Genomic DNA, 24,456 nt, shown 5'->3' on the forward strand with positions numbered 1-24,456 from the left:
AACAATAAACTGTTGACTTCTTATATAAAATACGCTCCATAAATGCTTTGCTGCAATCGTTTTAATTCTACTACTAACTACTTCCGTTTTAGTGTCCATTTTCGATGAATTTAAACATAACATTATCTAGTATTTAGAATTATTATATAATGTAATCTTAATTCTAAATATGTACATACACGGATTAAGAATGGGTTGAAATAAAAATGTTGAAATGAAATATATGCATAGCTATAACTATGAAGGAAGAGATTACGTACTGGAATGAAAAATGTTATGCCAACATCACATAAAGTGGTAACATGGTAAGAATATGCTAATACTTCCTGGCTACATATGCGATATGCAAATCTTTACAAATGACATCAATTTAGTTAGCCGTTGACAACACGTAATGATATTAGCTCCGTTACTGTTCGCCCGCGAAGAGGGGCACAGCTATGACTCATAGCGGATATTCAATTGAATATACTGATTTTAAGAGGTAAAGTGATAAACAAAAAAAATTACTGGTCTATACAAAATCAATAAAGTCCCTCCAAATTGCCAACCAACAATTTATTGCCACTCCCAGAGGTACTGACATAATCAACACTTAAGATCTCACTTAGTAAACTTCAGTCGATTTACAGTTAAACTTCGAACTTCTCCGATGGAATCATCATCAAAAAGCTGTTAGAAAACTTTAAAAAATATTACTATGTAATAAGCAGGGGGTTTGCCTTTATGACGTCATATCAAAGCTCATATTAAGTTACGTCGACATAAAGTGGCGGCAGACAGAGCTTTATTGCATTAGAGTCGGCAGCTTTCTGCCTACGTACAGACAATTCTAATAGATTTTATAGTCACGCAATTCAAAGAAGACCTATAAATACAACTAATAGAGTTAATGAACCTTTATTAAAATTAATCGATAAATTCCACGTTTTTGCACATTATATATCGCGATGCCCTTTGAAAGGATTTTTTTGCAAAGCGTACTATATTAAAATTTCAAGCAATTTAACCTTAATGCTAACATCCAACAATAAATAAACATAATCATATTTATAACTAGCCTTTGAAAGTAGCCATGTTCTTCCAGACTATGTTCTACATGTGCTAAATTTCATCAAAATCAGTTAAGCGGTTTGGAAATACGTAATTATGAATCCAAACTTTTGCTTTTATAATAATAGAGTGAAGAATGATTAAATAAATTCTCTATAATTTGTTTTATTTAAATAAAACAAATTCAAATGATAACAAACATAATTTTGGTGTTCCAAATTCGAACAAGAGTCTATTCAATAACTGCCAGAGATTCTTTCAACGGTTTCGTAACAGTCAACGATATTCATCACTGAGATATTCATCTTATCTGTTCTTATCTTATGAATATAAGTTTCATAAATAAATATAATCACCTCACATAAATTTGGCGTGAGCAAAAATCTGAGCAAAGTGCGGTTTATAAATTCTCCACTATGTGGCTAAAAGTCAATTTACGAAAATTTGTTTATGTCATGAATTTATAGTTGCACGCGACATTCGAGTTATGACGTCATTGTTTAGGTGCGAAAGTTAATTCGTTAAAACGAGTACGTTAAAACTAATTAATACGTACTGTTGCTATGAATTAATTTAGTTTTCAGTTTACAGTCAACTGAACACACATTTTTTTTTATTAATTTTTAGGAGACTTAACTGATCTGGATTAACATAAGCAACTCTTTAGTCCAGTTAAAATACAGAGTCCGAAAGTACTGGCATGTTGTAGGCAAAAACTGGTACTATAAGTACAGCAAGACTCCAACCTACTCCAGGTACCTACTCTAAATATATGTTTCCGCAGACCTAAATTCTACCTATCCTGAAGTAAATACAACATTTTTTGTTTCTAGTTTAAAAAACAAACAAACGTGTACGACCTTGTTTGTTATCTTAAAGTATTGTTATTTCCTTCCGATAGTGGTTTACCGCGATAGAGTCAAAATGAAAAATATATCCGCTCACTAAGACATAATTTCCAATTCGCGCACAAAAACAATATTTTTACAAAAACATTAATTTTAAATCTACTGTCTAATGTCACCGAAACATTTCTTACAATATTTTGAATATGTTTAAATTTTAACTCTACTTTAATTGCCTACAATGCTGTGCAGGTAGCGTTGCCAGGCGTCCAGATAAAGCCGGACATAGGTAGGCTTTTTGATTGCGTGTCCGGCCAAAATAAACGGTGTCCGATTTGTCCGGCTTTTTTCATTTCCAAAACGAGAGTGTACCTATTAATACTGAGACAAAATTCTAAATTAATATAAAGTGTCCGACCTTCCTACCCAAATGTCTGGCCAAACTGGCTAGTAGGTTTGGCTTGCTGGCAACCCTATGGCATGCGTGAAATTCCACTATCTTAAGTCAGTTAACACAAGTTGTTGTTCCGTCTATTTCAAAGAAAATGAAAGAGCCAACATGTAAGTGTTTCAACAGTAGGTACATAAAGATAAGTGTGATCACTTAACTTCAAAAAATCCGTTACTAGTTTGCTCCTTTATAGAAGCTACTGATTGCCATTTATGTCCCGGTTAGATGTTCATGTTGCGATGCTATCGCCCTAAGAATAACGGTAATAATCTGGACATCTACTCTATGATTAAATCTATGTTCCAATGGTTAAATCACATGTCTATCTACTACTATAAAATATAGCGTATGTTACTCGGATATATTGATGGCGAAAAAGTTATTGAAATCGGACTAATAGTTTCTGATCTCAATAGTTGAAAACATATAAATTTTCCTCCGTATGATTTGTGTACATGTATGGATGTAAATTCTAACAAACGATATTTTTATGGCCCGCATTCTGATTGAAATCATTCCGTATTTTACTCAAACGGTGTTTTCATTTCCGGTGATACAGTAACCGTGGTGTTCCCAGCATCCGAGTATATAATGTATTGTGGACCCTTTTGATGCCACACGATTATAAATGAAATATATAGGTCGTTATATAAACGAATGGCAATGGGGACGTTCCAAAGAATTGCGTCGAAATTAATCGTGGTATAATAGAGATGAAAATAGTATTAAATGTACTGCTCTTGAATGACGACGTCATTTTGACTATTCTCGATTAAACATTGAACGAGGTTTGTTAAAAAAATCTGGGTAATAATGCGGGTTTCACTGCCTAAAATCAAATTAAAATTTATTCAAATACAATGTTTTGTGGATTAAAATCCTTGTAGATTAAACCACAAATGTGAAAAAAAACTTGTCATGTCAGTTGCATTATTTATAATCTGTATTTATGACTAGAAATAGCACGAAGGTAAGGTCTCACGCGATTTTTCTATTAAAATAATTACATTTAATACATCCATTTCTACGGTATTATAGATATGAGTCATTGTGAATTAAATTAATATCATTTTTTAAATATCACCTTAGTATATTTAGATCTTGTCTCATAAAGTCTGTACAACAGATTATAAAATTACTACATTCTTCTGCAGTTAAATGCCGTAACGCCCAATAAACTTCACTCTCTTTTAGTTCGTCTTTGTAATAATAGTAACAAGGAAACAGGGGGCTGTCACGGTAGGCCACCAAAAGATGAAAGACACGTACGAGTATGTCAATACTGCCACGATATATTTATAAATCTCCATTGACATACGCGTGCGACGTTTGTTGCTTACACCTAACTACAGTGTAGCTAAAATTATTAAATTTGTACTTTAAACCGGTTTTCAATTAGTCTGTATGTGTTTTTTCTTCAACAGTCTTCTCATCGTCGTCCAAAACTGTTAACATTTTTAAAATGATAAAAAATTGTCAACCGTTGTCAACCGTTAATAGTTACTGTTATAAAGGGCATTCAATGCAAAGCTACGTGACTTATCTGACACTATCTTGGACCAGATAGAAACGAGTCGATCTAGAAAGTGTGAATGTTTCTTTACATTTATGGTATTGAGTGATGTTTCAACGAGAAACATCCTGATTGGAACCCTAATAAACAGGTTCGAGCTAGTTTTTCTCAAACTGTTAATTTCTACGAAAATTTTCCTTTTTGTTGCAATTTCACCAGTGATACCTCTTTCACATAATTTTCCTGTTCAGTCTTTAAGACAAATAGTTATTTTGACTTTATAATAACCCATTATTATGCCATTCATGACACTCCGTGGTAGAATACGTAATGACACCAAATTTTAAAATCTATCAAGCCGATCAAACTACACGAAGTTGCAATTTTTGATCGAACTTAAATACGGTAATAGTAGAGGAGGAGAAGGTTCCCCTCTTATGTATAACTGTCACGCTCGAGTAAATCCCAAAATCCCTGCTTTGCCTCCTCTACTATAATAATAATTAGGATAAAAAAGTAAAGATTTAGTGAACTATAATCACTATTAAGTTGAGTTCAAAGTTGTACAACTTAAATGGCAAACGGACAGCCGCGTTTTATTCGCGTCATGGCCGCGGCAGTGACCGCACTTTAAAACAGGTTACAGTGTTGCATAGCTCTGCATTATGTCATACTTATTTTTTAGCTTGGCTTATGTTAGTACACTACTTCGTAGTAGTCGTAGGAGGTCGTCCTCCTTATCAATAATTGACCTCTAAAATAAAATTAATTTCTTAAGTATAAACAATCAAATCGTTTTTATGGCCGATTGCAGACAACTTTCGATTTTTTTTTTGTCAAAAACTATTTTAGCTCTTTTTTGTCAGCTATTTATGTCTTAAACATAATACGAAACATTTAATATAACTTCGCATAAAAGTTGCATTTGTCACCCTCGCCTCCCATCATAGTTTTGAAAGCTCCTCGTTAAATGGAAAGCTTAGACGTTCTAGAATGTAAAAAGATTTCTTTACTCCATGCCTTCCCTGTTCAACCCTACGTGACGATTAATAAGAAGGAATAATAATAGGGTGTATAATCGACTATTGAAGGGTGAAAGTCAATAAAGCGACCAATTAATGCACGGTCACGACTCAAAATTAAAATCGATTCCATTTTAATCGTGCGAGTTATTGTGATCGTTTTAATGTACATTTATTTGCATTATAAATAGTCAATTGTAGATAAATTCTTATTTGAAATTCAAATACGTAATTCGGAGATGCTGGATTACATTAGTTAAAAATTCAAAGCTCGATCGAATATTACCATGAGTTTTCACTGTAGTGATCACTGGTAAAACACAACATAATACTGTTCTCTGCTTTTTTTTCTAAGAGGATGCGAGTGATTACAAGATATTTTTTCGGTTTTCTTGCAAGCTACGATTAGTAAAGTAACAGTTTCTCTATTTCAACAATATTGTCGTTATTGTGTCTGTTATATTGAGAACATACTCTGTTTTTCCAAAGTAATTTAGCTCAAGGCGTAACGCAGGTCATAGATAGAATCATTAACAGTAAGAAACAATTCAAATTATAAAATTAATAAGCCTTATTTTATTGTGCTTAACTTAACAACAATAAACAGCGATTAACAATGTTCTTCGTATCACAATGTTCAATCAACAAGACAGACAAATGATACATACATATATGAAATAATCAACAAACGGACAATTGATCAGCTTGTATTTTGTAGTAACAAGTCCGTTACGTTGTCAATAAGTCAATTGTCATTCGAAACGCGCGTCAACTTACGTCCTTGCTTTGAACAAATTGTTGACTACATAATCAAAAGGAAATATTATTCAATATGGTAGAAGAGTGATGTAAAAAAAATACATTTACTCTTGTTCATTCAGATTGTCATATCATGAGTATTATTAATTTGGATATACTGAACACATGCAATTTTCATAAACTAGCTTTTACCCGCGACTTCGTCTGCGCGGAAAAAAATGCAAACAAGATAAAAAAGTTCCTATGTCCGTCTCCTAGTTCTAAGCTACCTCCCCATCAATTTTCAGCTAAATCAGTTCGACCGATCTTGAGTTATAAATATTGTAACTAACACGACTTTCTTTTATATATATAGATAACTAATACTGCAATTATACAATAAAGCGTCCGTGTTCAAAACTCAAACTGAACGGTTTATCACACCGTTCTCTTGAATTAGGTAAAACATTAATTTAGTTTAATGTCAAGTTTTGAACAGTTGTTTTATAGATTAGAACATCGGTGTTTTTGTATAACGAAGCTCCGGACAAAATGATGTCAGTTTAGGAGAACATGTTACGTCACTCGCTTTGAGGTCAAGCGCCGCCTCCGGGTCTCTGAGCTTTATTGATTATGCTAGTTTACACAAATACAGAGCAGTTTCAAATATAATACATATTATAGAGCGGCATTAAATACAATAGACAGTGCCGCTGTCACGTTCTTTTTCTATTACAAAGTAGCAAACGAGTATGCGACCACCAGAATTCGCCGAATAACGAAGCGTTCGGTGCGCATAAACATCCGCAATTGCAGACGCGATGCCTACCTTTAATATTTACTATTCCTATGCGACCCCTCCTCTATTAAAACCCCATCCCTTATAAAAAAGGTTGAGAAGGGAAAGGGGACTAAAATCAAGACTCCGGCACTACACACATCAGATGAAACGCGGAATTGTTGATGGATATTGTTATTGCTAGTGTCTACCACTACCATACTAGATAATTAGCGATATAGATAGTAGTTTGGTTTAGTTTAAATTTATTTATTTCTAAAACTTTATAAACTTTCACATAAAGTACTTGTTCAATAATAAAACATGAGTTTTATAACTTAAACAAGATAGCACATCTAACACTAACACTAATGGCTAACATAATGATTTTCCAAGTAATAAACCGCAAAGTGGACCGCGCCCGTGTGTACGCGAATTACTTTGCTTAATGTAATAAAAAAAGCTCTAATACAACCTTGACCATTTTTAATGCTGTATTCAACAACACATACTTACTAGTTGTTGTTTCATACCGCGTAAATCTATATCTTTTTTTACAACCGTAATTTAAAGTAAATGAAATTTAACAACTAGAAAAAAAATTTAATTCACAGTTATTTAAATATCAGATATCGCATTTCATTCCTATCTAGAGATTTACAACTGCCTTTAGAAAAAAACATATGATTTAAAATTCCACAAATAGTTAATTAAGACTAAATTCTAGATGAAAATTACGTAATAATACTGCAATTTATACGGTCACAATATGATTGTTAGTACAGTCAAAATCTGTTATAACGACATCGAAGGGACTACTCATATTGAGTCGTAAAAACCGATAGTTGTAACAACCGGTGACAGGTATTAATAGGAAAGATATGTATATAACATTCAGCCAGGACCTTTGATTTTGGTCAATTTAACCGGTATGTTGTTCTAAACGATGTCGCCATAAACGGTTTTGACTGTATATTCATTATTATTAGAAAACGTCCTTAATTGGATACTTTGCGCTTTCAACATTTAACACATATTACCTTAACATTACTGAAAACCTCCTAACATTTTTTTTATTATGATAGTAGCACCAACATTGTATATTTGAATAATTTATCTTATCCTTATCATTGGATAAGCGGCCATGCGCGCTACCGCAATGTTGCCACGATCTGCAATTATTTTGAACAAATGAATATAGATTTAAGCCTAAAAGCACAATCATATTAATATTATAAATTCGAAAGTTTAAATGGATGTTTGTTTGAAGGTATTTTCAGAACGGCTGCATGTATCTCGATATTTGACATTGAGGTAGAGCATAGTCTGGAAGAACACATAGGCTATTTATTACGTTTTTTTTAATTCCACGCGAACGGAGTAGCGTGTGACAGCTAGTGATTATAATTTCATTACCTAAAATGGAACAGAGAGAGTATTAGATAGGATATTTCTTTTAAGGTTTTTAAGAATAGATAATTATTTCCATTTCCCTATATTTATTAGGAAAGGATATTCTATGCTAACATTATAAAAAGATTTGATTGTTTGTTTGCTTTGAACAGACTCCAAAACTACTAAACTGAATTGAAAAATTCTTTCACTGTTGGAAAGTCACACTTTTTTTTAATTCTCAGATTTATTTTAATTCTGCGCAGATGAAATCATAGACAACTGCTGATAATATATATAAAGGCATAGTTTTACATAAAAACATACATAGACTGCATTTATAACACTGGATTACAGCATGTCTGTTGCATGAGATTTTTTACGTGAATCTGAATAGTTTTTCCACGCTGATTTCAAAAATATATGCCGTTTTTATGAAGCAGCTCTAGTTTTGGAGTTACGAAGTGACAGGGTTTTTCCTTGAAAATGCATATAGTTTAAGTATAAAAAATTTATTAAATATAGTTATTCAGAACAAAATTTCCTTTTTTTGGATTTTCTAGAGTGAGATGTATTAGGAGTACTATTTTGGATGCTCCAACAATAATCAGCCATCATATGTTCATTCCAGTACCCCTGATATCACTCCTCCATAGTGCGAATATCCTTGTGAAAGCGCTCTCCTTGTTCCTCGCTCAGGTCACCGAGATTTTCAGGAAAATAGTCAAGATGGCTGTGAAGGTAGTGAAGCTTGATACTCGTGTTGCATCCAAGCCGCTGGAAGTGTATCAGCAACTGTTAAACGTGCTGAATGTAGCCGTCAGAAATCCTATTGCCCAAAAATTTTCTCACTACCCAAGCAAACTCTTCCCATCCACATTTCTCGACAGCTGTCATATGGTTGATAAATTTTTTATCATCTATCAACTTCCTGATTTGTGGGCCATCGAAAATACCACCTTTGATTTTCTCACTACTCAATTTTGGAAACACTTTCAATGTATTTGAAACATTCGCCATCTTTGTTAAGAGCTTTTACGAACTGTTTTATCAACCCCAGTTTTATATGCATGCTGTGATGTTGATGTGTCACTAATACTCAAGACTGACTGCCAGACTGACGTATGGCAGATTTTAAGTTTGGATATATCCACTTAGAGCAATTTTTGTGGTTTATTCCTATGATTTTCGTTAAACAGAAATAACAGTCATCATGATGGTTGGATGGTTCACGCCAAATCATAGGAGCTTTGTACTTAAAAGTGGGTCTTTTTTTGTTTCCCCACAGTCGCAAAGATTCAACACAACTTTTGCATACCAAACTTGGTATCCAAGGTTTGGCGTTTGACGGCAATGGAAACCAAAAGTAGTCTAAGTATGCCTTTTTCACAAAGTCCGACACATTTAAACGAAATTTTTGGAACAAATATTCTCCACAAATAACACAAAAACAATCAGGATTATTAAACACGTCCTTCTTGAGGAAGACATAATGAAATTTATAAAGGAACTAGTTAAGTTACACCGCTATAGATAGAAACAACCGACTACTTATGTAAATTTAAGACGGTACCTGTATCTCACTAACTAGAGCTGCTACAAAAAATCTGAGAATAGATTTGAAATCAGCGCACCCAAATTAGTAAACAACAGTAGAAAAACTTAATGCAACAAAAAAAAAGTTTGATTTTGTTGTCCTGTGTAATTAATATACATTTACAATAATTATGGCAACATTATTGCATAACAGAAGACTAAGTAGAGTAGACATAGTTTGATATGGTTGTCTAATAACTTCTTAACATGCAAACTCCGGCCCAAACATGCAAGGAAAGAGTTAAAAACCTTTTTTAGTCATAAATGATTTGATAGACTAAAATTCAGCCAATGCTATCAACTAGTTTTTTTAATATTGCTATTTATATACTAATTACAACAAGAGTTGACTGAAATAATTCAAACAAGATTTCATAGCTAAGGATCATAATCCTCAAACAAGCCATAACTTGATGATTTTATTGACATTACTTAATTTAATATTCTTGTATAATATAAAAATTAAATCTTACTTCTATTATAAATGCAAATTTCTTGAAGGATGTAAGGATGAATGTTTGTCACAAGGTGTCTCCGGAATAGCTGCAAGGATCTTAATAAAATTTGGCATATATATAGAACATAGTCTGGAAGAGCACATAGGTTCAATATTAAGTTTTTTTTTTTAATTCCGCGCGGACGGAGTCGGGGGCAACAGCTAGTGTGTCTCTAATGTTAATTATCTTTCCCTAGATGAAAGCAATTAAAATGACCTTGTAACACGAGTCTGCAAAATATTTCTAGAGTTGTCTCTATCATGAAAAACATTAATTTTTATTTACTTACTTAAACTGAAAAGATTTGTATTATATGTACCACAAAAAAAGGTGTCGATATTTTAATTATTTGTAAGATGTTCATTTTAAAAACTTTGTGTTCATAAAATTGTGTGACATATGAAAATTAGACTTTTTTGATAGCTTTTAAGCATGATTTCCGATAAGAACAATCTATCAAAGTTTGAATACAAACGATAAATGCAATATTTTCAAACAGACGAGAATTTTATTTTCAGCAACATTTTTATCGTTAGTCATAAAAACGACAAAATACTCGACCTAAAAAAAGTAAATCTCAATTCTAGAAGCTTAATCCTTACACGCGCGGCAACTGAAATAGGTCATATTGTACAATGACACCTTGTCTTAGTTTCGCAGTGTAGACGTAAAGGAAAACATACCTATCAGCACAACAACTACTCGAAAATATAGCGGGCATTTACGAAAAACGCTGAAAGTATTTAAAATAATAATAAAAATTAGTCATGGTTTCGAATATGAAACGTTTATGGAATATTTATAAAAATAAAATGAACTTTTTATTGTAGTCTGTGCAAAATTTTGATGGCAATCAGTACCTGTTTACTCTTGTTTTCAATCCCATTCGCCTTGCCGTCCGGCCCGTTAGCATTGTTTTCCTCACTTTTTTCACTTTTCACACCCTCCAACGCCATATTTAAGCAATTACTTTATTCACTGTCATTCGTTAATTTAATAATTTTTATTATTCACTGGAAATAAAATATTTAACCACTTTAAGATACTCGAAAAACGCAAGCGATTACTCCCATAGACAAGCATCCGACACAACTTATCACATCACCGCCGACAACGCATCGAGCGCGAATGAGAAAAAAAGAAAAAGCACATTGTGACTTGTGAACAGTGTTGCCACAAGCAGTATAAACTACCATGAACAATGTTTCTCTAAAACTTACCACTCAAAAATATTTCTAATGGTAGATTTTTTTAAAGGAAAAGAAAAGAGTAGTCTATAGTTGCCAACGAAAAACGTGTAAAATAGTCAAATTAGCTTTTACTTTTTGTGAAACAAACCATAAAACTCGACACTTTATTTTTGAAATTAACTTGTATTTGTTAACTTTTGTATTATGAGAGACCTAAACGAAAAACAAAACACTACGGGCAACATCAGGGTCTAGTTAATGTATGTCTTATGGAATGTAGATGGAGCTGCTTTACTCAATTCTTTGTCTTGGTGCGGAAAACAAGAAGCGGCAAAAGCAAAATTGCCAAATCTTTTTTGACAAACTATATGTTATGAATTTATAGACACTCAAATAAATTGATTCAAAAAGTGGAGTGAGGAAAAATAAGTGATTTCGTTCCAACAAAAAGCCTCCCCGGCGGGGAATCGAACCCCGGTCTCCCGCGTGACAGGCGGGGATACTTACCACTATACTACCGAGGATTTAATTAACACTTCGAAAATGAGTTTTTGTAAAAAAATATGGCGTCAAACAATCAAATATATAATTAACTATTACATGTATACATAGGAAAATATTTTAGTCATTATATTAAACCCTGCCTTTACGATGCTGTGTAATGTGGTCAAGGAAGGAAAATACGAAGACTGTGTTATTTTATTTATTAGGATGTCTAAAAAATACTAAGCTTACTTTTTCACACTGTTCTACCACAGTTTTAATTTTTTTGCGATGCATATTTATTTATGCCAACTAGTAAGGTCTTAACAAGTTTTTTGAGCAAAATTACTATTATTTGTATCTATTATTATATTATACTACTATTTGTATCTTTCGTATTGTGTTAAACAAGCCCTTTATATTTCCGTAATATTTTTTATTTATACTAATCTAGTTTCAATCCCAAGATTCTGAATGGAATATAGTGTTAATTCAAGAACATTCCTATTGATATCTAATCCTGGAAAATCAAGTTTTTTGTGTGCCATCGACTTTTAGAATTACTTTGTGTCTTCTTTTGTTTGCTTAGTACACTAATCAACAGCACTGCGTGAGAACTAAGATAGAACAGTACGAACTCGTACGAAATACGAACTTTAATTGATAATATAAATGACAGTGGCCATTAGGAATGTTCAAACATCGGGTCCGAGTCCGGCCCACGTGCTGGAATGATAACACACGCTTTAGACAAATAAAACATTATCTGTACAATCAGGATCGAAAGATTGTTTTTGATCGATTTTTTTATATCTTTCTAATAATTAAATGGATATTCGTTACAAGGTATCTCCAGAACGACTGCATGAATCTCCCTGAAATTTGGTATAGATAGAACATAGTCTAGAAGACATGTAGTCTACAAATTATTATTTGTTTAATACCGCGTGGACGGAGTCGCAGGCGTCAGCTAGTAGTACGGCAAAGGAGCAAGCGGCTTGATATAGCAAAAATAGCGTTTAGAAAAATCAGAATAAAAACATTAGCAAAAACAAATGCAATTTCTGTTTTAATTCAAAACTAATCAAGTAAATTGAATTGTCAACGTTCTAATGAAGTACCTAGTGAAATTTTAGGACTCTGAGGAGTCGAAGATAAGTAACAAAATCATCAATTTTTTTTCAGTTATAGAAAACATACGATTTAACGGTTCACGTCCGATGCATAATGTTTTGAGGTTTTTCAAACGAATAATGTTTAACAAAGTACATAAACAACCGACATGATACGTCATTGGCTTTTTCCCCTGACTGTACCTATGACAGACGTCCACTGTATTGTACAGTCGAGGTGAATACAGTTCAGTTGATAACAGGACATTGGATACTGTGGAAATGTACAGCTAATTTGTGTTATAAATATTTATATTGTTTTAAATTGTGACTTGTAATTGTTTAATTACAATAATTTAATTCAGTCGTATGTGTTTATGTCATCTTAACAATAATCAATATGATTAAACGTGAGTATCGAAGTTGTACATTAATAAAAAATTAGGACATATTTTGTTCTCCTAAAAAGTTAACGTAATTAGTAAATTTTCAGTGTTTTAATTTTTAGTAAAATATTGTATATTTATAAATAATCGTAAAAAGTAATCGATTTGTGTTTAAGTACAAAGTTAAACTTGTGTTATCTATCTATCTGTTATCTAAATAAAAGCAACAGATACACCGCAAAAATAATATGAATTTTGTAATAATCAAAGGTGATATATACCAATGTTATAATGCTATTTAAAACAATACAAATAACAAACTGTGGAAGGTATTTTGCGTTGTCGTTAAAGTATATAGTAAAGTTTCGGTGCAACTAAAAATCCCCATACACGGACTACTTCAGTCGGTACCGACTACAAACTATGGTTGTATGATCCGTGCCAATATCAACTGCTGTTTAGCCAAAGGCGACTGCTTGAACCTGTCTGAGATGAGTCCATAATATTTTCTAATCATGTTTTGTTACAATTTTATTTTTCTAATAATATTAATTAATGTGAAAGTACTGTCATTACGTAAAGAACTGCTGTTTTTTTTATTTATATTGCGATGTTTGTATTTTGTATACGTCATACATTTTTATTTAACTTTATTTACCTCTGTTTGGTCAAAGTTAATACGTCATATTTACGTTGTTATCAGTTGCAAATATTTAAAAAATGATTAAACAATAAGTAACAAAGTTGTTTTTCTTAGTTACTGAATTTAAATTTTATTGTAACACATTAATATACTAGCTGTAAATAGTTACATTGCTTTATTAATACGCGACTTCGCCAGCGGATAATTAAAACAAAAACTAGATTATAATTCCCACATCCATCAGCTACTTTCCAGTAAAAGTCCCGTGAAAATCGTTCCAGCTGTTTCGGAGATTACCCGAAACAAATGCGATTTTTGCGGAAACAGAGATAAAAATTAAAAAATGGATTTTCTTCATAAGGTACACGGATAACATCATGTTCGCGAAAAATCACTCCAATTTTATTTACTGTATATAGATTATTAAGAGAAACGGGAGGTTGTATAATATAATCTCAGTTTATTTACGAGGTCTAGAAGGTATGGACTTTGGTCATAATGTCCACAAAGTTGTTTATAAATTACATTATGCATTAATTTAAATAAGTATTCAATATGTGTGCAAAAGATTATTTATTTATTGCATTTATCAATACTAGTTTGTTGTTATATTTGTTATTGCATGTTACATAAATGACTAACAAACTTATATACGATCACGATATGGATTGTTTTCCTTACTTATTTTTTTTTTATTTTCACAAAATGCGTAAAACGCGACAATCAGACATTAAGCCGTTAGACGCGCAAATTTTGAATTATTCATAGAAGTCACAATTTCATGAAAATTTATTTTATAGCATGTTTAATCTGTTTTAAAGTAACAATCGCAAAAAAATCTATTATTGTGCGAGAAATAGATCCTATTTTTATTATTTCTCACACAAAGTACTTTTCAGTTTTTATGGTTCAAACTTTGCGATGTTATAATATTGAAACAAACGAATACTAAAGCGGTCAACAAATACTTATGCTCCATTTATTAACACTCGTTACGAAGCAAATTGTCCACAAGGCTGACAGCAATGAAGCAGCCAGCGTCACGAGTTGCAATTACAGCTAGTAAATACTGCAATTGACGAGGCAACTAATACTTAATTTACATATTAGGTAAAAAAACAGGATTGAACTTTACAGCGAATCCCACCCGATGTTTCTAAGACATTTTTGTAGTTTACATTTGAATTTCGTAAAGTTTAAAGCAAAAGCCGTTAGTGTGATACTAAGGTCATATAAGTATTTATTATAACAAAATATATAATCTAAGGTCTGATATGATCTGTTTTAATAACGACGTCATGAAAATACGTTTCCTTCATATTTCTAAACAGCAAACTTGAATTAATTCAAAATTACTCATGATAGTATTTTTGCTGTTTTAGTGTTATAGGCGTTAACAAACTGATTTTCTGATTTATTTTATAGTGAACACAGAAAGAAACTAAATTTACCAATTTATTTACTATTATTGAATTTTGTTCACAGCAATTGCTATCTATGTTTATACCGTAACAGTAACGGTCGCGAGAGCTTCCTTCCCGTAAAATTAAACACATTTTCATTTGCAAGTATCTTAAGATATGTGTGGTTTAGAGATATGAATGTTGTCATTATACTGGTTTTTTTCCATTTCAACTCTTTGTAAATATTAATAACACGTACTTTAGTAAGTTCATCCACCATTTGTGTAGGCATTATTTTATATATACGCACGAAATATTTTATGGCGTCGACTCTGTTATAATTATTTATTTATTTAATTACGCCAACAGCATATATATTAAATGGAAACATAATAAAATTTCACTGATACATTTTGGATAATATGTATACCAATTAAAGGCATGTACAAATTACATTAGGCACATGTATAATTCTTACTAACTATAGTACATTATTATTAATTTGTATAATTTATTTTTAAATGAGGTCAAACCATCATTGATTATATCGATATCAGAGTTTTTACCCGACAGACAAAGACTTTGAAATGTTTATCACGCTTATGTAAGTTTATTTTTATGTATTTGTAATTTTTTTGTTTTTTTATGTAGTTTGTATTTATGTAAATTTGATTGTGACGGCCCAGAGCCTAAACGACTGAACCAATTTTGACGAGTGAGTTATCATTCAATTCGGCTTTTTCCCCCAAATGTCATATATTTTATTGCCAGAAAATTCATACAGTATACGTGAGAGATGAATTGATAAAAAGCAAGAACGAGTACAAGTGTCATTGACCAAATCTTTATTTTTCATTGCTAAATTTTTTGCGATGTGTTCTGTATTCTAAAATAAGAAAGTTTTATGGATAACATTACAGTTTATTTCGTTTAAATTAAAAACCTCAAAATGTTTCTTTTAAAACGCAGGCGAATTTTCACAAATTTTTGAAAAAAACCCTTCGAAAATCGAAATCGAAACGTGTCGGTTACAAGATAACCTCGAAGGCTCGTTTTGTATATGAAAATATTGATCTTAGGATGACGCTCAAGATATAATTGTTACAACCAGAGTTAGATAACAATATCACTGATAACATACGACCCCTGTCGTCAGTCGTTGTTCAGCTTTCAAAGTGGAACAGCGTGAGCTGCTAATTTGATCTTTCTTACGTGAGTGTCATATTTGATTTATTTTTAGACGAGCATTACCTAAGAACACACATGATGTTTGATTTATATTTAATATGGTTAAACATGGAGAAGTCAAAGAAAGAAATGGCCCCGAGTTCCTGGCGTCCCTTAAATGGGACAGGGGTGCGAAGAATCCCCAGGCGCAGAACCGAAAAAACAATAAAGTTAGGAACATGGAATGTAAGAAGTTTGAAAAGTCCAGAAAAAGCTTATAACGTATGCAAAGAAATGAAACGGTTAAAAATTGACATACTAGGTATAAGTGATGTGAGATGGATTGGAAGCGGTAAACATCAGATAGATGGAGAACACGTCATGTATTACTCTGGCACTAATGACACCTCTAATAAATATGGGGTAGGAGTAATCATAAACACAAAAAGATTGAATAACACTTACAGCTTTCTGCCTAACTCAAACCGTACCATGATGTTTCAAATACAAGCCAAACCCAGAAATATAAACATTATCCAGGTGTATGCACCTACTATTGATGGGACAGATCAAGATATGCAAAGTTTTTACAGCGAAGTCGAACACCTGCTTAGACTGACAAAAAGGCACGAAATCAACCTATTGATAGGCGACATGAATGCCAAGGTAGGAAATGTGGAGGTACCAGGTGTTACAGGAAAATTTGGTTTAGGTACAAGGAATGAAAGAGGTGATACTTTTGTTCAATTTTGCCAGGAAAACGACCTTGTCATAATGAACACCTTTTTTCAATTGCCCCCTCGACGGTTATATACCTGGACTTCACCTCGACATAATTCGGAACAAATAATTCGAAATCAGATTGACTACATAAGTATAAATAATCGTTTTAAAAACTGCATCAAAAATGCAAAAACTTACCCAGGAGCTGATGTTGGATCGGATCACAACCCAGTCGTCGCCACAATATCATGCACCCTAAAGAAAGTTAAGAAGAAAGACATTTACAACAGAGCAGACATAACAAAACTCCGCGACATAAATACCAAAGCCAAAGTAGCGGTAGAAATAAACAAATGGGCAATAGAGGCACAATCAGTGGTAAGCTATGGACCCGATACAACTTGGAACTCATTGAAAGCTAAAGTTCTGGATATTAATAAAAAATTTTTGAAGCGCGACTGGATACCTAAACAAGTTTGGATGACAGAAAAAATCTACCAACTCATGGAAGAACGACGGCTTTACAAACATACGAATGCTGTAAAATATCAAGAACTACACAAGATAGTACGTAGAGAAGCTCGTTTTGCTCGTGATACTTGGTTCCGACGTAAATGTGAGTGTCTTGAAAACCTGTATAACAAGCACGATGCATTCAACCTACACAAAGAAATTAAAACACTCACAGGCTATAAACCCCCCACAAGTCAATTGGTGGACGAAAATCTAGTCCCAATTCTAGACCTATCAAAGAAGAAACATCAATGGGAACAGTATATTGCATCTTTGTTCTCTGACAATGACCGAAGTGAAGATTTACCGTACGTAACCACTGAGGGATACTCCATTTTACCGGATGAGGTAATGAAAGCTTTGTGTAAAGCCAAACATGGAAAAACACCAGGATCTGACAATATCAATATTGACATATTGAAGTTGATCGAAGAACAGAACATCGAAGTTCTCGTTAACTTCATGAATTCTGTATACGATTCCGGTGAGATGCCTCAAGATTGGTTGAAGTCAACGTTCGTCACTCTTCCAAAGAAAGCGAACGCAAGGAGATGCGAAGACTTCAGAACCATAAGTCTCATGAGCCACGTGCTAAAGTTATTCCTCAGTATTATTCATACACGGATAAGAACTAAGTGCGACGAACAACTTGCAGATAGTCAGTTTGGTTTTCGAGCAGGCGTAGGTACCAGAGAGGCCCTCTTCGCAATACAGGTTCTAGTACAGAAGTGCAGAGACATGCAACAAGATGTTTTTCTATGTTTTATCGATTACGAAAAAGCTTTTGACAGAGTGTTGCACGATCGCCTTATTGCACTTTTACATGACATTGGGTTGGACGGTAAGGATATCCGAATAATACAGAACCTATACTGGAATCAACGAGCCAATGTCCGAGTCGAAAATGAAATAACGGAAGATATTGTTATTAAGAGAGGTGTTCGACAGGGCTGCATTTTGTCACCAATGCTGTTTAATTTGTACTCGGAGGCAATAATGTCAGAGGCACTGCATGATTTGGACTGTGGAATAAAAATTAATGGACGCAACATTAACAATCTCAGATACGCCGACGACACAGTACTTATAGCATCCTCCCTTCAAGATCTGCAGAAAATAGTTGACCGGGTAAATGTGTGCAGTGAAAAAGCGGGTCTTAAAATGAACGTTGCGAAAACGAAGCTCATGGTTGTATCTAGACAAGAAGTGATTGACGACTGCATATATATAGCGGGCCAAAAGTTGGAGAGGGTGCGCAAATACAAATATTTGGGTACGTGGTTAAACGAAACTTAGAACAGCGATCAAGAAGTCAAGACCCGTATTGAAATAGCACGCAATGCATTTGAAAAAATGCGTAAAATTTTCTGCTCTCGCAGCCTTAAAATATCTTTGCGCATTCGACTCCTAAAGTGTTACATCTGGCCCATCCTTCTTTACGGATGCGAGGCTTGGACTATAAAAGAAGACCTCAGGAAACGTATTGAAGCGTTCGAGATGTGGGCCTATAGACGGATGTTGGCCATAAGCTGGACTCAGAAAGTATCAAACGAAGAGGTTCTGCGACGGGTTAATCAGAAACGGGAACTTTTGCAGACCATCAAGATGAGAAAAGTATCTTACCTCGGTCACGTGTTCAGGCACGACAGATACGAACTCCTCCAACTCATCTTGATGGGAAAAGTTCCCGGTAAAAGGAGTGTTGGTCGCAGAAAAAAATCCTGGTTGCGCAACATCCGAGAGTGGACAGGGGTTACGAGTGCCGCCCAACTATTTCGCCTCGCAAGGGACAAAAGAAAATATGGAGAACTGATCGCCAACCTTCGCTAGTCGAAGAGGCACTTCAAGAAGAAGAAGATGGTTAAACATTATAATTATTTAAAAACATTAAACACGTACTTGGATACACTTGAGTTATTGTTTTTACTGTAAAATGTCTGTAAACTGTCATCTTCATTATCTATGCTATTAATATACTTTATGATTTATTTGTTTTGTAATAAGTTAACTGCAGAGGTACGTTTGTACATATCCGATTTCATTAATCTTTCGTCATAAAAAACGACACTATGTAGAACTATTTAACTCAAATTATAATCGTATAGTTATTGTATATTGAAGAAACTCACTCAAGCGAAGATATTTACGATCGAATATTTCTTATTTACAGTAACATTAAGCGAAGCAATGAAGATCGGATTTATCGGAGGCGGCAGATTAGCGTTCGCGTTGGCTAATGGCTTCATATCTGCAGGTATGTTAATCTCATTCTCAACAGAAATTAACTACGATCAGAATTTATGAGTGTATAGTACCCGGCATTCCATTTGTCACGTGAGGAACAATAGTACTCCCCTGCCCAAGGTGTCAACTTTTACCTATTATGTTATATCAAAATAAAAAACTTCTTTACTCACGTTTCCAGGTCTGGCGAAACCAGATGAAATCTCAGCCAGTTGTCATCCTTCAGACACGACCAGTGCTGATGCATTTAAGGTAAAACAAATTCTTTTTATTTCGTATTATTTAATTACGACAAAATCACCGCACATCCTGTTTAATTCATTCAACGTGCTACAAGCAGGCTCAAACTAACAGCTTTTTCAGGTACAAATTATTCTAAAAATACGTTAATTCTAGGGTTTAGGAGCAACAGCTTTCTTTGAAAATAAGCCTGTCGTGGAGCGGTCAGAAGTTGTGATAGTTTCTGTGAAGCCTGACGTCGTGGTACCAGCGCTTCGGGAGATAAAAGATTTACCAGCTTCGAAAAACAAACTGTTCATATCCGTAGCCATGGGCGTTTCGACAACTACAATTGAAAAGGTTAATAATCTAAGTTACTCAGTACAAACTTTAATTTTATTTTCAATATAATAAAAACATTAAGACATAGCTTGACATTACTGGACGTAGACGGGTGTTTTTCAGAAAAATTGACCCTGTGACGATCAGGAAAAATAATTTTGGTTGTACATGAAATTGTTCATATTGTCCCTGGTATGAAACAATACATTATTAACTAGCTAAATATGCTATTTAAATTAATATAAAACCATAAATATAAGAAATATTCAAGTTTTTCTCTCAGCATATGATGCAAAGTATTCCTGTGCGTCACAAAATATAATGAATCAGATATAAAACGACCAGGCATTGAAAGAAAATCAAAGTATATTACCTTATAGATATACTTAAAATCTTTCCATAAACATCAATAAGGTAGCATATTTCTATCACATTAATAAACAATCAGGGAAATAGTTTCATGTTCGTCACTTCTTTGACAAATGGCACTTGAAATGTTGTCTTTACTAATGATACGTGTAACAAATTTAAAAATTGAGCAAATTGAGGAATTTTTGGCTATAATAAAATACTGCCAATTACTAAATAAACACTATAAAATGAAAAATAGATATTTAAAAAACCATTTTTGTACTATTCAGAATATGGGACAGTGACTATTACGACAAGTGCGTTACGAATAGGAATAATTTGAGCAGTGTCCACACCAACGCGTTTAAAAACACAATCACAAAGAAGTTAGTACAGTAAAGTTTTAACTGCATTAAACTTTTTTATTACACATAAAAGTATTAAAAGACATAGAATTATCAATTTGAGATGACATATAACTTATATTATTAAGGTGATTATTTTAAATTTTTACTTACGAGATAATTATCACAATTACTTTAATCAATAGATGCAATAAACCTCTCTTTCTCTATTTCACGATTCTTTCTTTCATGCAGAAGTTTTTCGCGGTAATATCGTTTGCGACTAGTTTCTAACATCCTATGTAATTTCTGTATTTTAATTGAAATAAAACTAAAAATTTTAATTAATAATTAAATTAAAATTTTAAAATATTTCACGGTATACTAAGCTTTACAATTCAAGTTCGTCACGATTTTGTTCCGATAGTATGTCACGTGACGCACAGGAGGTGACGTTTACATCCCACGAAAGTTTTAAAATTAAATATAACTAACATTTTGTTAAATTAACTTGTTTTTAGCTTTATTAATCTAATAAAGGTTAGTTTATGTTTTATAAGCAATATGATAAAGTAAAGAATACGAGTTTATTTACCTTTTAAATACTGTCACTATCCAGAAAACTTTTTCTGGACGCCGAAGACACCAACACTTTCGTCTCAGTTTTTGTTCCAACTGACGTTAAAAACAACAATGACGGTATCAAAAAACTATCACAATTTTGCCAGGAAGGAAGAAAATACACAAATTAGTAGATTTAGTCTTATGTAAAATATCAAATTCACCGTGACGAAACAGGATTTTCCGGTACTAAGGTTTTCGTAGGACAGTATTAAAATAGTTATATTTTTAAAATAACCATAAGTTTATCACATATAAACTTGAAAATACACTTTAAGACATACAGAGACTATGTTCAAACACTTAAACATACTCAAAGACCAATATTCTACAAATGAGATGTATTTGAAGTCTCCGAGAGTACTGTGGGACACACGAAATCTTCATCTCCTATTTTGCTTTTTTTTTAATATAAAAATAAATATCCGCTTTTTATGACCCTTTATAATTTCATTCTATTTTAAAACATTTACCTAGGTCATATGAAATTTCACTTTTACATGTTCTATATAAGAAAGTAAAAATAAAAATGGTTAAAGTTGTGGGACAGTCCGATTTTGCTAGGGTCATTTTTTGTGAAAAACACCCAGACACAACTTAAAATTACAGTGCTGCCATGATAGAGGTTCATAACCATAAATGTCGCGGTAATTTCCCAAAAATAGTTCTTATTGAAACATTTAGTGATATTTTACGGTGGCGACCAGTATCAAAAATTATTTTTCAAGTTTCGTGACATTTTAATAGACACCTAGAAACGGACTGGAAAGACGTGCAAAGGTTCGTACAAGTAAAAAATTAAGTTTATAGGTGGGCACATTTGTTATTTATCAATTTTAGCTTAATAAATGTTTGAATGTTTAACGTTAAATGTTATCAATGTGAATATATCGATTCGAACTACAAATATATGTGAATCGAATTCAGTGGTTATGAAATATGTTTTCCGTCAGGTTTTTTGTAACACTTTAAAAACTTTGTACTTTGATTGTAACAAAGTACGATTAACACGATTACTATAAAAATGTAATAGAAATTAGGAAAAAGGTAAGCAGTTGCTTGTTTCGCAATTGTGTGCTTGCACAATTGTGCAGCACTAACATCAGAAAAAATAAATTATATTTTTTGCCCGCCGTTACAAGGTTATATTGTTGGATTTTGTTTGGTATTTTTAACTTCATTAGTATGAATTACTTACATCCCTGTTTCCTTTGAAAACGTCTAATAACTAGAATAATGTATTCCAGACATTGCCATCAGAAGCCCGTGTAATCCGAGTAATGCCAAACACTCCGGCGCTAGTCAAGGAAGGCGCGGCGGCGCTGAGCCGGGGTTCCAGGGCGACTGCTGACGATGCCCAACTGACCGCGAAGCTGTTCCGCGCTGTCGGCACCTGTGATGAAGTGCCAGAGTACCAGATGGATGCTGTCACGGCATTGAGTGGCAGTGGACCAGCTTATGTAAGTATTTTTTTCGAAAACTATCAATAAATGCATTAATTTTTTTATCGAAACAAAAGAGAAGATAAAGAACCACTACCTCTTATAAAACTTTGGATACAAAATCATTAAAAATAATCAATGTACAGTGTTAAATAAATTGAAGAGGTCCATCGGCGAATTTATAATTTTTAAATCCAATTCTGGTCTTGATTTGCATTATTAAAATGACTTAATGGAATTGTGTAGTAACCTGTTGGAAATCATCAACAAATTCTTTTTAACTACCAAAAATAAATGTGATAAAAGCTTCATAACAGAAAGGTAAAGAAAAACTTTGCTCCAGGTATACATGCTAATAGAATCTCTAGCAGACGGCGGTGTGCGTTGCGGGTTGCCCCGTGATCTGGCACTGAGACTGGCCGCTCAGACGACACTGGGTGCGGCGGCTATGCTTCGTACTGGCGGACACCCTGCCGCTATGAAGGACAACGTCACAAGTCCAGGGGGATCAACTGCGGAAGGGACATATCATCTTGAACAAAACGGTTTGTTTTGTCAATTTGAATAATTACTAAAAACGAGTGAATTGTTGGGTAGAACTGTTAATACTGGGAACTTAAACGCTAAACTGAACTGTTCGCTAGTTAATATTTGTTAATTTACTTTTGTGTCTTACAACAACTTGCTGTATTATTATTTTTCTTATATTTAAGAATTTAAATCACCTCCATCTTTGCAGGATTCCGATCTGCTGTAATTGGTGCGGTAATGGCAGCGACAAACAGATGTAAAGTGGTGAATCAACAACTCAATAATTAGATTTAAGGAAAGATTATTTGTTAATTAATAAAACAAGTAAAAAATAAAACTTACCACTTCTCATTTCCTTATACCGTGTACCCTATGCGCAATAAATATAATTAAAAAGTAAAAAATCTGAGATGAATTGTCAGATCACTTAAATATGCGCCTGGATTATCATAAATGAAAAAGTATAATCTGAATAAGTTTTGAATAAAACGGAAAACCGTTACGACTTAGAGTCCTTCAAGAAACGAACATGCCTCTTCTGAGCGGACGGCAATGTATCAGCGGTTCCTCTAATCCACAAAGGCCCACTGATCGTTTGCCCTTATTATAAAAAAAAAGTAAATGGACTCTGATAATCGGGTAATTCGAAAATAGGTAGAGTACCAACTCTACCTATTTTACCTACTTAGTAACAGCGAACATCTAATCGCTGTTACTTTTGTTTACTTTTGGATTTTTATACCATAAGTAATCTTCTAATAATGAATCTTTTCATTTTTTGCTTCAATTTCGATTAAGATTTTGCGAACTTCCCTTTAATAAATAAAAAAACATAGACAATTAGGTCTTAAATAATC

General features: G+C 33.2%; 2 protein-coding genes and 1 non-coding gene across 6 annotated transcripts in view; 1 reads left to right on the forward strand and 2 right to left on the reverse strand.

The window, feature by feature from the left end:
- LOC106707539 (ankyrin-3) overlaps window positions 1-11,003 on the reverse strand; it is a 116,260-nt gene extending 105,257 nt beyond the window's left edge. For all 3 annotated transcript variants that reach the window (XM_045683653.1, XM_045683655.1, XM_045683654.1), the window contains exon 1: window positions 10,746-11,003. In XM_045683653.1, the coding sequence (XP_045539609.1) occupies window positions 10,746-10,841 (96 nt within the window). In that variant the 5' untranslated portion in view covers window positions 10,842-11,003. The remainder of the gene's footprint in view (window positions 1-10,745) is intronic.
- Window positions 11,004-11,527: 524 nt separating this feature from the next.
- Window positions 11,528-11,599, reverse strand: Trnad-guc. Its single transcript has one exon. It is a non-coding gene; the product is annotated as a tRNA-Asp (tRNA).
- Window positions 11,600-12,903: 1,304 nt separating this feature from the next.
- On the forward strand, window positions 12,904-23,925 carry LOC106716751 (pyrroline-5-carboxylate reductase). 2 transcript variants are annotated; one of them, XM_014510337.2, is made up of 7 exons: window positions 12,904-13,080; window positions 19,676-19,759; window positions 19,931-20,001; window positions 20,146-20,328; window positions 22,874-23,086; window positions 23,412-23,613; window positions 23,808-23,925. In XM_014510337.2, the coding sequence occupies exons 1-7, from the start codon at window positions 13,071-13,073 to the stop codon at window positions 23,885-23,887; spliced, it is 843 nt and encodes a 280-aa protein (XP_014365823.1). In that variant the 5' UTR covers window positions 12,904-13,070; the 3' UTR covers window positions 23,888-23,925. The 2 variants fall into 2 exon arrangements, with proteins under 2 accessions (XP_014365823.1, XP_045539665.1); XM_045683709.1 differs by lacking the exon at window positions 12,904-13,080 and adding an exon at window positions 16,158-16,314.
- The last annotated feature ends 531 nt before the right edge of the window (window positions 23,926-24,456 follow it).

This window comes from Papilio machaon, chromosome 23 (assembly GCF_912999745.1).
Source record: "Papilio machaon chromosome 23, ilPapMach1.1, whole genome shotgun sequence".
NCBI lineage: Eukaryota > Metazoa > Arthropoda > Insecta > Lepidoptera > Papilionidae > Papilio > Papilio machaon.

Coding starts and splice junctions, on each gene's coding strand:
- LOC106716751 (XM_014510337.2), top strand. Junction 19,760..19,930: donor TAATGGCTTCATATCTGCAG/GTATGTTAATCT, acceptor TCACGTTTCCAG/GTCTGGCGAAACCAGATGAA. Junction 23,087..23,411: donor GTGGCAGTGGACCAGCTTAT/GTAAGTATTTTT, acceptor ACTTTGCTCCAG/GTATACATGCTAATAGAATC.